The sequence below is a fragment of the Bufo gargarizans genome, chromosome 6 (assembly GCF_014858855.1).
Source record: "Bufo gargarizans isolate SCDJY-AF-19 chromosome 6, ASM1485885v1, whole genome shotgun sequence".
NCBI lineage: Eukaryota > Metazoa > Chordata > Amphibia > Anura > Bufonidae > Bufo > Bufo gargarizans.
The window spans coordinates 96,962,960-96,977,524 of record NC_058085.1 but is presented as its reverse complement, the minus strand read 5'-3'; the positions used below and the strand labels follow the sequence as shown (position 1 = coordinate 96,977,524).

The window sequence follows — 14,565 nt, the reverse complement described above, 5'->3', positions numbered from 1 at the left end:
CTATAGACAATAATGATATTATATTAAAAAATGTATTGAATATGCTATTAAATATTAATGTAATAAAAGAATGTAATATAAAAAAATAATAATATATGAAATATATATTTCATTGATATATATCTTTACATATTTATATATACTGTGTGTGTATGTGTGTATATATATATATATATATATATATATAAGAGAGAGATATACAGAAAAACGAACTGAATTCTATCAATGTAATCCCAGGAGCTTCCAGAACAAGTGTACCTCCACCCACCTCTGAGTATCTTTGTGGTGGAAAAACGATCATTTGGCCGCTCTGTGATGGTTGGATCTACAATGGTGTCTCATCTTATGAAGTTTGCACCAAAGGAATTGGAAGAAATCAGTGAAGAAACTGAAGATAAACCCAAGCGTAAGAATTGCAGTATAGTTATTTTTTTTATTTTTTGTGAAGGGCTAGACAATAAATAAGAAACATTATAATAAGCGAATTAGGATAAGCAAATCGATTTTACTGATTTGGGATTCTAATTAACCCCAATTTTTTGTGATTTGTTTCAAGCAAGAGACAGCGACCGAGAGAGAGCCTAGTACACTACTCTGAGTTTCTTGGCAAGATATATGTGTTGTCTGGGTACTCTTTATCATTATAGAGAGCACCTAGTATGTATAGTATGTATGCAGAGTATTATAGGCCATGTAACGTCCCTCTAGGTTTCTGGGAAAGATATTCAAATTAGCTTTCCTAAGCCTTTCTGATGCCAGCAGATGTGCCAATTTTCATATAGACTGACTTACAATGCTCATCATACATACTTGACGCCCTCCTTAAGGTGAAATAGTACCGTAAGCAAGGCCTCTCAGGCAGCCAAGCAAATTTTCTTTGCACAGCTTTGTTAAAACAAATCTTTAGAAAAAAGACCTTGGCTGATTACATTTAAAACATAACTTTTACTAATGATAATTAAAAAGATAAACCCACATAGTGCTTAAATAAACGGAGAAAAAATAGAAAAAAAAAGAATTAAAAATACAAGTAGACAGTAGCTGGTAATAAATGGAATAGATTTACCAGTTCTATGAGGATATACTCAGGTAAGTTTCTACCTTTCAACCGTCCTGGATAGTCAGATGACGGGGTCTGTATAAATGCTGTAATTCTTACGGGGACATAAAACTACATATCCCTCAAGTTGATGCCCTAAAAGTTGGTTGGGATAGGGGCTGAGCTGTCCCTACCTATCAAAAATACGATGCACCCGCCCGATAGGGACGACCCCGCCTGGAACCTTTCCCTTATAGGGGCCTAGTCCCTAAGCATATCCCTCTCTCTCATGTCCCAACATGACATGTTTCGTCCCTTCCCGGGACACATCAGGGGATAAGTATAGATGATGACAGTGGTCAGTGCCTGTATGGGCTAGGGGAAATGTCACCCTAAGCCCATGTCTCACCGCCGTAAATCAAGGAGGAGAGCACAGGAATATGCTTCCACCACCCCTATTTAAATCCCCCGGCTAATGTGCCCATAACGTGGCTCCTCCCTACATGCGTGCGCCGGCTGGAGCGCAAGTGGAACGCAAGCCAAGCCGGCCTGCCAGGAAACAGGTGCTGCGGGAGTGCACGTGATCGGGAGCAGTCATCATGTGGCAATGCGTCGTGTCCGGGAGGCGTAATATGGAGGTGCAGCATGATCAGCTGCTTATCAACCTAATCGCGTGCGCATCCACACACTCAACAGCCACAGCCGATATGCTAGTGGCACATTTACTACTACAGCAAGATTGTCGACAATCGAATTTTCTAACTAGTACCTTAGAAAAGAGTCTAAATAGGGGCTAATGACAGTAAAGATAATATATCTATTAATAAGTTAATAATCACCGCCCCTATATATATAGAAGGTGAATAGAAAAATTATAGAACGCAAATGCCAAAGGCAAAACTGTGTCAAAACCCATGCACGTGACAAAATTGTCAGGGGCAGGAACAGAACAGGTCCTATGTGTATTGGTGGACAAGAGAGGTTAGGTAGATGTACAATGAATAATACAAGTAATGTCACCAATAAAACCTATACAATCAAGAATATAAATAACTGCAAACAAAGGGTGTAATTTATAAAATAACATGTAAATGCGGCAAGGAGTACATTGGAAAGACCGCTAGGAAGTTTAGATGTAGAATTGGGGAGCATGTTGGAGATGTTACCAACAATAGGGACACATCTGTGTCTCGACACATTAGAAGTGAACATAATGGGAATTTAGACTACTTAGGATTTATGGGCATTGATCTTATTAAACCAACAGAAAGAGGAGGCAACTGGGACCAAAAAATCCTACAATGTGAGGCCAAATGGATATACTATTTAAAAACAGTGTATCCTAATGGCCTAAATGAACTGCTTAATTTTAGTTGTTTTGTGTAATTCATTGTTCCAGTAGCCCTGGACTTCTAGTACCCTTTATTGGGATTCCTGGTTGTATGTACATATATAGGGCCTTTTACTATACAGTGAGGAACAGAAGTATTTGGACACCCTGTGATTTTGCAAGTTCTCCCACTTAGAAATCATGGAGGGGTCTGAAATTCACATTGTAGGTGAATTCCCACTCGGAGAGACAAAATAAAAATGAAAAAAGAATGTATTTGTCTGGCACTGCTGAACATAAGTATTTAAACACCTGAGAAAATCAGTGTGAGAAGCCTTTGTTTGCAATTACAGAGGTCAAACGTTTCCTGTAGTTCTTGACCAGGTTTGCACACACTGCAACAGGGATGTTGGCCCACTCCTCCACATAGATCTCCTCTGGATCGGTCAGGGCTGTCGCTAAGCAACACAGAATTTCAGCTCCTTCCAAAGATGTTCTATTGGATTTAGGTCTGGATACTGGCTAGGCCACTCCAGAACCTTGATATGCTTCTTACGGAGCCACTCCTTGGTTATCCTGGCTGTGTGCTTCGGGGCGTTGTCATGTTGGAAGACCCATCCACGACCCATCTTCAATGCTCTGACTGAGGGAAGGAAGTTGTTGCTCAAAATCTCACAATAAATAGCCCCATTCATCCTCCCCTAATACAGCGCAGTTATCTTGTCCCTTTCACAGAAAAGCACCCCCAAAGCATGATATTACCACCCCCATGCTTAACAGTAGGGATGGTGTTCTTGGGATGCAACTCATCCTTCTTTTTCCTCCAAACACGACGAGTGAAGTTTAGACCAAAAAGTTCTACTTTGGGCTCATCTGACCACGTGACTTTCTCCCATGCCTCCTCTGGATCATCCAGATGGTCATTGGCAAACTTCAGACGGGCCTGGACATGTGATGACTTGAGCAGGGGAACCTTCCGTGCAATGCATGATTTGAAACCATGACGGCGTAGTGTTCTACCGACAGTGACCTTTGAAACTGTGGTCCCAGTTCTCTTCATGTCATTGACCAGCAACTCCCTTGTAGTTCTGGGCTGATTCCTCACCTTTCTTATCATCAGTGATACCCCACAAGGTGAGATCTTGCATGGAGCCCCAGTCCAAGGGAGACTGACAGTCATCTTTAGCCTCTTCCATTTTCTAACAATTGCTCCAACAGTTGATCTATTTTCACCAAGCTGCTTGGCAATTGCCCCGTAGCCCTTTCCAGCCCTGTGGAGGTCCACAATTTTGTCTCTGGTGTCCTTTGACAGGTCTTTGGTCTTTCCCATGGTAGTAGTTGGCGTCTGACTGACTGTGGGGTGGACAGGTGTCTTTAAAGAGCTCAGACAGGTGCTACTAAGTTAGATTAATGAGTGGAGTAGGTGGAATTTTTAAAAGGCACAGTAACAGGTCTTTGAGAGCCAGAATTCTTGCTGTTTCTCAGGTGTTCAAATACTTATGTTCAGCAGTGCAAGACAATTAAATTCTTAAAAAATCATACAATGTGATTTCCTGTTTTTTTTTATTTTTATTCTGTCTCTCAGAGTGGGAATGCACCTACAATGTGAATTTCAGACCCCTCCATGATTTCCGAATTGGAGTACTTGCAAAATCGCAGGGTGTTCAAATAATTCTGTTCCTCACTGTATAGCCCTGGTACCATATGGACACTTTCACTGTATACACTATAGACCTTAAAATAAGGTATTCTATTGGCCTAACTGAACAGCTTAATTGAATGCCCCAGTAGTCTGAGCTCCAGCACCCCCATTATTCATTGTACATTTATCTAACATCTAAATCACAGAAAAAAAATGCACCAAACGGATATGCCACTGACTATACTAGCTAGTCATACAAGTAGATATTAAAAGCTGAGACTTTTGCCAATATATTCCTGTCAGGAACACATCGGAGCCCATCATGCACCAGGAATATATTGGCAAAAGTCTCAGCTTTTAATATCTACCTTTATGACTAGCTAGTATAGTCAGTGGCATATCCGTTTGGTTCATTTTTTTCTGTGATTTATATAATTACATTTTCATCCGCACAATGCTCTGTTTTGTGTAGGATGCCTTTGTGGTGCATGTGGACCACGCCGGCATCCTCCATTGTACGCATTTTTTGCTGGGGATGGTCGTTTGCTGCTGTCCACATGCGGTGGGACTGCTCCCCCAATGAGAAACGCGCTACAGTGTTTGGGGTTTGAGCAGTTCCCCCATATTTGCAACTATATTTCTGTGATTTTACATCTATCTAACCCCTGTTGTTCACCAATACACATAGGACCTGTTCTGGTCCTGCCCCTGACAATTTTGCCACGTACATGGGTTTTGACACCGTTTTGCCTTTGGCATTTGCTTTCTATAATTTTTCTATTCACCATCTATATATATATAGGGGCGGTGATTATTAACATATTAATAGATATATTATCTTTACTCTCATTAGCCCCTATTTAGACTCTTTTCTAAGGTACTAGCTTGAAAAAAGGAGCCACATTATGGGCATATTAGCCGGGGGATTTAAATAGGGGTAGTGGAAGCATAATCCTGTGCTCCCCCCCCCCTTGATTTACGGCGGTGAGACGCGGGCTTAGGGTGACATTTTCCCTAGCCCATACAGGCACTGACCACTGTCGTCATCTATGCCTGTTACTTGAGGAATGATTTACTCATTTGGACGCCTCTGATCTTCAAACCGGTCAGTTTTACTTATGTATGAACAGTCATGAGATTTAATTGTTTTATATTTTGACAGTAAGGCTTATTTTTGGTTCTATTTTTCGATTTTATTTTCAGTTTACCCTCCATCTGTATACTTATTCCCTGATGATTCCCGGGAAAAGATGAAACATATCATGTTGGGACATGAGAGAGAGGGATATGCTTAGGGACTAGGCCCCTACAAGGGAAAGGTTCCAGACGGAGTTGTCCCTATCAGGGCAGGTGCACCATATTTTTGCTAGGTAGGAACGGCTCAGCCCCTATCCCAACCAACTTATAGGGCATCAACTTAAGGGCTATGTAGTTTTATGTCCCCGTAAGAATTACAGCATTTATACAGACCCCGTCATCTGACTATCTAGGACGGTTGAAAGGTAGAAACTTACCTGAGTATATCCTCCTAGAACTGGTAAGACTATTCCATTTATTACCGGCTACTCGTCTACCTGTATTTTTTATACCTTTTTTTTCTATTTTTTTCACCATTTATTTAAGCACTATGTGGGTTTATCTTTTTAATTATCATTAGTAAAAGTTATGTTTTAAATGTAATCAGCCAAGGTCTTTTTTCTAAGGATTTGTTCTATATTTGAGAGTTGGACCTTTTTTTCTATATGCAATTATCGTGTATTTAGTAGAGGATTTACAGCTCTGTTAAAGCCTAGTAAGCCAGAAAGAGACGGGTTCCTGGTTTAAGACACTCAGTGTTCCTTTCCATTTGGAAAGGAGACTAACTTACAGGTCTTTTTTCCAAGAACAGCAATAGATAAAAAATCTTATTATGAAAAACACTGAACAGTTTGGGGCTACCACCAGGAGAAAATCTTATGAAAAAGTACTGATTGAAAAGTTTTAGGCTACCGCTAGGGGAAAATCTTAGTATGAAAAAGCACTGATTAAACAATTTGAAGCTACCACAAAAACTTACAGGAAAAATAGGGGAAATTTGATCTATGAAGTACACAGTTACATATATATATATATATATATATATATATATATATATACACACTAGACATGAACAAATCAATTTTAGCAGTTTAGAATTCATCCTAAATTTTCCCAAAAATTAGATTCCAACAAATTTAAATATTTGCAACTCATTTCAGACAAATCAAAAGAGAGATCCGAAAATGAACAATGTGCAATTCAGCTTTCTTTCAGAAAGGATTAAAATAGCTGAGTGTTTCACAACTACAGCATAGCCTTCCAATCATTGCCCAGCTCTCTCCCAGACAGTGTTATATACTAACTAGCAATTGGAACATATGTAATGGGTAAAATCGATTTGTACCCAAATTGAACTTTTTCAGAAATACGGCAAATTGGACCCGAAATGAAATTTGCTCATCTCTATTGTGAGTCATCATTTGTTTAGTTTAAAGCTGCAGCAATATAATTAAATATCAGAAAACTTGCAGCAATTCTAGCCTAGTTTTAGACCAAGTCTGAAGAATTTGTGGCTGGACTATAACTAACTGGATTTTGCATTTTTGCAGAAAAGAAAGTCTTGCCTCGATTGCCTCCTCCACCAGCAGCGATAACTATGGATGATGAAAACGACAAGAAATTCAACCCTCTCAATATAATAAAGGTATTAGAGGATCTCCAGATTATGATATAATTGTGCATTAACATATCCTATGAAAAGTCTAATATTTATATAATACCTATAACTTCTGCAGTGATTTACAAATGGGGAGATAATACACGTAAAATGACAAGTAATTGAGCAAACAGTAAGATAAAAGGAGAGAGCGGTCCCTGCCCATAAGATCTTACTGCATTATTACATATGTATGGGGATGCTCTTTTCCATTTGGTACACTACCAACAAAGTAATAATGGACTTATATACTGTACAGTACTAAATATTTCAAATAATTTCATCCTAAATACAGTCTAGCAAGTCTAGCAAGAGAAATGGGGGAGGTGGAGGCTATGGTACCAGAAGAACACATAGATGTAATTCGTGTGGCTAAGACATGGTTGGACTCTTCGCATGACTGGGCTCTAAATATTGAGGGTTTTACACTTTTTAGGAAAGACAGGGTCAATAGAAAAGGTGGTGGTGTGTACCTGTATGTGAGGAGTGATCTGAAGATAAGTGTGAAAGAGGCAATTGTGGGTGAGGATGGTGAGGATGTAGAAACCTTATGGGTGGAAGTTCAAAGTATAAACACTGAAAAAATAATACTTGATGTAATCTATAGACCCCCTAACATCACATACGAGATAGAAACGCAACTGTATAACAAATAGAGCTGGCGGCACAGGCTGGTACAGTGGTCATAATGGGAGATTTTAACTTCCTAGATATTGACTGGGGTCATGGTTCTGCCTCAACCGCAAAGGGGAGAAAATTCCTCAACTTGCTGCAGAACCACTTTATGGGCCAGTTTGTAGAAGCTCCCACTAGGGGCGATACTCTGTTGGATCTGGTAATTTCTATTGATGCAGAGCTTGTTGGTAATGTCACTGTTCGAGAAACACTAGGTTATAGTGACCACAATATAATTATATTCCGCTAAACTATAAAAAGCAAACTGTCAGGCAGAGCAAAGACACTGAATTTCAAAAAAGCTAATTTTTCTGGGTTGAGGGCAGCATTTCAGGGCATAGACTGGGAGAAGCTACTGTCGCAAAATAATACTGAGGATAAATGGAGAGCTTCAAATCCACATTGAGTAATTTCACAAAAAAATGTATCCCTTTAGGTAACAAGTATAAAAGGCTAAAATTTAACCCTTCATGGCTTACAGCTACTGTAAAAAGGGCAATAAAACATAAAAAGAGGGCATTTAAAAACTACAAATCTGAGGGGTCAGCTGTAGCGTTTGAAGATTACAAAGGGCTTAATAAAATCAGCAAAAATGAGATAAAATTAGCAAAGATACAAAACGAACAGCAGGTAGCAAAAGAAAGCAAAACAAATCCCAAAAAGTTTTTTAAATATATAAATGCTAAAAAACCTAGGTCTGAGCAGGTAGGTCTCCTAAATAATGGTAAAGGGGAGGCAGTTACTGAAGATAAGGAAAAGGCAGAGTTCCTAAATAGATTTAGAGTAATACTACCACCAAAGCATAGGTCAGGCCTCATCTGGAATATGCAGTTCAGTTCTGGGCACCAGTACATAGAAAGGACACAGTGCAGCCGGAAAAAGTACAGAGGAGAGCGACTAAACTGATAAGAGGAATGGAGGGTCTTAGTTATGAAGAAAGATTAAAAGAATTTAATTTATTTTGTCTGAGAAGAGACATCTAAGGGGGGACATGATTAACCTTTACAAATATATAAATGGGCCATACAAAAAATACAGTGAAAAGCTGTTCCATGTAAAATGCGCTCAAAAGATAAGGGGGCACTGCCTCCGATTGGAGAGGAAAAAGTTCAGTCTCCGGAAGCGTCAAAGCTTCTTTACTGTAAGAACTGTAAATCTGTGGAATAGACTTCCTCAGGACGTGGTCACAGCAGGAACAGTAGACAGTTTTAAAAAGGGTTTAGACGAATTATTAAAAGTAAAAAACATTAATGCTTATGAAAACGTGTAGAAATCTGAGTCTCAATTCCTTTTGGGATTCGCATCCCCACCTATCCCTTGGTTGACCTTAATGCACGTATGTCTTTTTTCAACCGTATTAACTATGTAACATGAACGTATTCAAAAACCATGTATAAAAACAGCAAATATAGTGTTGGGGCAATCAAAATGCTGCTCATCTCATCCCAGTACAATACATTATGTAGTACATGCTAATTTTAGCTACATATTGGATGCCTATATATTTCAGGACCCTTTGAAGAGCTTGGGAAAAACAGTTACTAAAGATGAAGAGCTAGAGGAAGAGCGTCCGGACCCTGAAGAGCTGGACTGGTGGTCAAAATACTATGAATCTATGAAAGAATTAACAGACAATGTATGTGCATTTCCTTTTACTATATTATTAGGGGGAATATCTTAAAAATTTATCATTTAAGTCAATCCCATTACAAGCCATCCTTAACTGAAGCAGATCTCGGCTGAGTACATGGTGCTGTCATAGCTTCTTACAAATTAAGTGTTACATTTCCCTTCATATTTTGGCTTTTCTGTGTGTTGCATTTCTTTGTTCTTTTGCATTAGGCCTTAGGGAGACTCCCATTCATCCTTCCTTTTGGAGGAACAGGATGTCTCTTTCCTGTCATTGGTACCAGGGTCCTTTAGGGTTAGATAGGACTTTAGGTATTCCTGTGTATGAACTCACCTACCTCTGGGGTCTGTTCATACTGGTAGTCAGTCAGGGCTTTGATTAGGGTTTTCACTAGGACGTGTCAATCTTCCTTCCCTAGTTTTCAGGCCTTATTTCCTTTTCCCTTTCCCTCCTATGTTCGGGGTAGGGCTACCGCCCCCCCCCCCCTCCAACCAACACACTAGGGCGTGACATCTAGTTGGCCAACAGTTCTCCAGTTCAACAATTTTATTACTACAGTTCTTCAAGAACATAAAAATAGTAGAAGCAGGTGTAAATCGATGTAGTGATGGCAATACCCTTCCTCTCTAGTTCAATGTTTCCCAGCCCTACTATCAGGGGGAACCCCTACATATTTTCTCAAATTCCTATTTAAATCAATTCCACCCAAAAAACTTGCGTTGGAGGATTTTTTTTTTTTTTTTTATTTTTTTATTTGGTCAAGATTTGATGCCCCATTTACAGTTGCAATAAAAAGTATGTGAACCCTTTGGAATGATATGGATTTCTGCACAAATTGGTCATAAAATGTGATCTGATCTTCATCTAAGTCACAACAATAGACAATCACAGTCTGCATAAACTAATAACACACAAAGAATTAAATTATTACACCATGTAAACATTCACAATGCAGGTGTAAAAAGTATGTGAACCCCTAGACTAATGACATCTCCAAGAGCTAATTGGAGTGAGGTGTCAGCCAACTGGAGTCCAATCAATGAGATGAGATTGGAGGTGTTGGTTACAGCTGCCCTGCCCTATAAAACACACACATGAGTTCTGGGTTTGCTTTTCACAAGAAGCATTGCCTGATGTGAATTATGCCTCCCACAAAAGAGATTTCAGAAGACTAACGATTAAGAATTGTTGACTTGCATAAAGCTGAAAAGAGTTATAAAAGTATCTCCAAAAGCCTTCTACTCTCCCTAGGAGTGGCCGTCCTGTAAAGATGACTGCAAGAGAACAGCGCAGACTGCTCAATGAGGTGAAGAAGAATCCTAGAGTGTCAGCTAAAGACTTACAAAAGTCTTTGGCATATGCTAACATCCCTGTTAGCGAATCTACAATACGTAAAACACTAAAACAAGAATGGATTTCATGGGAGGATACCACAGAGGAAGCCACTGCGGTCCAAAAAAAGCATTGCTGCACGTTTACAATTTGCACAAGAGCACCTGGATGTTCTACAGCAGTACTGGCAAAATATTCTGTGGACAGATGAAACCAAAGTTGAGTTGTTTGGAAGAAAGACACAACACTATGTGTGGAGAAAAAGAGGCACAGCACACCAACATCAAAGCCTCATCCCAAATGTGAAGTATGGTGGTGGGGGCATCATGGTTTGGGGCTGCTTTGCTGCGTCACGGCCTGGAGGATTGCTATCATCGAAGGAAAAATGAATTCCCAAGTTTATCAAGACATTTTGCAGGAGAACTTAAGGCCATCTGTCCACCAGCTGAAGCTCAACAGAAGATGGGTGTTGCAACAGGACAACGACCCAAAGGTTAGAAGTAAATCAACAACAGAATGGCTTAAACAAAAGAAAATAGCCCAGTCAGAGTCCTGACCTCAACCGGATTGAGATGCTGTGGCATGACTTCAAGAAAACGATTCACACCAGACATCCCAAGAATATTGCTGAACTGAAACAGTTATGTAAAGAGGAATGGTCAAGAATTACTCCTGGCCGCTGTGCACATCTGATCTGCAACTACAGGAAACATTTGGTTGAAGTTATTGCTGCCAAAGGAGGTTCAACCAGTTATTAAATCCAAGGGTTCACATACTTTTTCCACCTACACTGTGAATGTTTACATGGTGTGTTCAATAAAAATATGGCAACATTTAATTCTTTGTGTGTTATTAGTTTATGCAGACTGTGATTGTCTATTGTTGTGACTTAGATGAAGATCAGATCACATTTTATGATCAATTTGTGCAGAAATCCATATTATTCCAAAGAGTTCACACACTTTTTCTTGCAACTGTAAAATACACTGTACAGTGAGATGATTATTAAACTATTACTTTATTTTAGGTGGATGCTCCTGAAGATGATGAAGAAGGTGAAAATGAAGAAGGTGGAGGTAAATTAACTTCTGGGTCAGGGAGTGGGTGGGTGGGATAGCAAGAATTGCAAAAAGAAACTAAATACATTAGCAAAAGGCAAACTTAAGCTAACTCTGTATTAAAAAAGAACTCCCACAAACATTTTTATTCTCTGACCTGTAAGAAAGGTACATGATGTAATGTATAGTGAATGTAATCTTCTCATCAGTGAGATATCCCCTCCCTTCTAATTCTCAGCTGTGTCATGTGACCAACTCTCTAATCTCCAACAGACACAGGACAGGAAGTCAGTTACGTCTCTATTCATTCCTATGAGACTGACATTGAGGCTCCTATAGGAACACATAGAGAAACTGACTTTCTGTCCACATATAAGATATTGTATTATTTGGAAAGTCTGATTGCTGGTCACATGACACAGCTGAGAAGCAGAAGGGAGGGGATAACTCACAAATACAGACATTGGTAAGAAGATTACCTTCACTACACATTACATCATGTACCTTTCTAGCAGGTCAAAGAATAACATTATTCTTTAAATATATTTCAAAGAGTTATTCTCTTTATTCTCCTAACCTGTTGCATAGAGTCATAAACCTTGTATGTGACAGGTTCCCTTTAACAGAACATATGCAAGCTGTCATGAGCAGGTTACAGAGGAGGGGGGAGCTGTGCAGTCAAGTATAGATATTGGAGCGTGGTACCGTGATTAATTGCGACAATAGCGCTTAGCTTTGTGCCTCGCTAAGTTGGGCTGCAGTATCGCAGCAGGACCGCAACACTGCTGCTAAATAAACAAACTGACTTGCAATATAAATGATACCGCGCACAGGATTTGTACCTGGAATAAAATATAGTAAAGTGGGAGGCGGGTAGAGAAGAATGAGATTGCTGATGTGCCTTATAGCTTATCTTCCCCGCTGTACCAAATGATTCTACAGCGTTCACTTTCCAAAACAGACAACTGAAGAAAAGGATAGGGGAGCATGTATATAACATACAGCGAAAATATGAAAGACATCCTTTGTCACGTCATTACAGAGAAAAACATAGCGGGAAGTTTTCTGGCTCTAATTTTTGTGGAGTAGAACTGGTTAGGAAAAATAAAAGGGGTGGAGATTTCATAAAAGAAATGTCTAGAGCCGAATCAAACTGGATTTTTAATATGGATTCCTTAATACCAAACGGCCTAAATGCTAAAATAGAGCTCTTTGTGTTTGAGTAGGACTGAACTGTAGGGGTTAAAAAGGAGTACCTATGGAGCGCATAAAAAGGGAGCATTAGAAGAGCCCTGTAATACTCACTGAGGAAGGACAGCGTCTATCCGAAACGCGTTGGAGGTTTTTTGGCACCTGCATCACTCTGTAGCTGCAGGAGTGACGTCACTAGCCTACTCCTTTTTACACAGCTTCGCGTCACCAGCCGGGGCGCACGCTGTTAACCTGAAAAACGTACCTACTAGTGGTGAGAGCCTGGACTCACAACAAGAAGACACGAATTCCAGCACAGAAGCGCTGTTTTGGAAAGTGAACGCTGTAGAATCGTGTGGTACGGCAGGGAAGACAAGCTATAAGGTATATCAGCAATCGCATTCTTCTCTACTTTACTATATTTTATTCCAGGTACAAATCCCGTGCGCGGTATCACTTATATTGCAAGTATAGATATTGATGGCCAATCCACAAGTTAAGTCATCAATATCAAATAGGTGGACAGCCAACAACCAGCACTGCCACTGATCAGCTGTGGAGCAGAAGGCTCCATCTACCTTGTGGTTTCCAGCACGTGAATAGGAGCTGAGCTGCAGTACCGCCGCCCAGCCACTACTCAGTGAGTGAAGCCTTTTGCTTCCGTCTCCATCCACTGTGTAGTTTTTGGCACCAGTGACTACCCAAAGCAGCTAGGGTAGTGGGGTTGTTGGGTGTTAGATGCCCACTGATCTGTTATTGATAGATAGGCCATCAATATCTAAGCACAGGAAAACCCATTTGATTAATAATTTAGAGGCTTTGAATATTAGAAATAATCATAGACATGATGGTACAGTATAAGGCATTAATATTTTGAGCTGAAAAGTAAAGTCATTCATGAGAATTCCCTTGGACCCAGTCATCAGATCTAGATTTGTAGAAATGAAAGGATGTCTTATAGTAACATAGTACATAACATAGTACATAAGGCCGAAAAAATACATTTGTCCATCCAGTTCGGCCTGTCATCCTACAAGTTGATCCAGAGGAAGGCAAAAAAAAACTTGTGAGATAGAAGCCAATTTTCCCCACTTTAGGGGAATAAGAAATTCCTTCCCGACTCCAATCAGGCAATCAGAATAACTCCCTGGATCAACGACCCCTCTCTAGTAGCTATAGCCTGTAATATTATTACACTCCAGAAATACATCCAGGCCCCTCTTGAATTCCTTTATTGTACTCACCATCACCACCTCCTCAGGCAGAGAGTTCCATAGTCTCACTGCTCTAACCGTAAAGAATCCTTTTCTATGTTTGTGTACAAACCTTCTTTCCTCCAGACGTAGAGGATGTCCCCTCGTCACAGTCACAGTCCTGGGGATAAACAGATGATGGGATAGATCTCTGTACTGACCCCTGATATATTTATACATATTAATTAGATCTCCCCTCAGTCGTCTTTTTTCTAAAGTGAATAACCCTAATTTTGATAAACTTTCAGGGTACTGTAGTTGCCCCATTCCAGTTATTACTTTAGTTGCCCTCCTCTGGACCCTCTCCAGCTCTGCTACGTCTGCCTTGTTTACAGGAGCCCAGAACTGAACACAATACTCCATGTGTGGTCTGACTAGCGATTTGTAAAGTGGTAGGACTATGTTCTTATCACGGGCATCTATGCCCCTTCTGATGCAACCCATTATCTTATTGGCCTTGGCAGCAGCTGCCTGACACTGGTTTTTGCAGCTTAGTTTGCTGTTTATGAAAATTCCTATATCCTTTTCCATATCAGTGTTACCGAGTGTTTTACCATTTAGTATGTACGGGTGACTTGCATTATTCCTTCCCATGTGCATAACTTTACATTTGTCAGTGTTAAACCTCATCTGCCACTTATCTGCCCAAGCCTCCAATTTATCCAGATCCCTCTGTAGTAG

General features: G+C 40.0%; 1 protein-coding gene across 1 annotated transcript in view; it reads left to right on the top strand.

Annotated features, from left to right (window-relative positions):
• Positions 1-14,565, top strand: part of LOC122941727 (fer-1-like protein 4) — a 178,720-nt gene that overhangs the window by 110,634 nt on the left and 53,521 nt on the right. The window contains exons 29-32 of the mRNA XM_044299133.1: positions 238-406; positions 6,639-6,733; positions 8,931-9,056; positions 11,410-11,458. Coding sequence (XP_044155068.1) covers positions 238-406; positions 6,639-6,733; positions 8,931-9,056; positions 11,410-11,458 — 439 coding nt within the window. The remainder of the gene's footprint in view (positions 1-237; positions 407-6,638; positions 6,734-8,930; positions 9,057-11,409; positions 11,459-14,565) is intronic.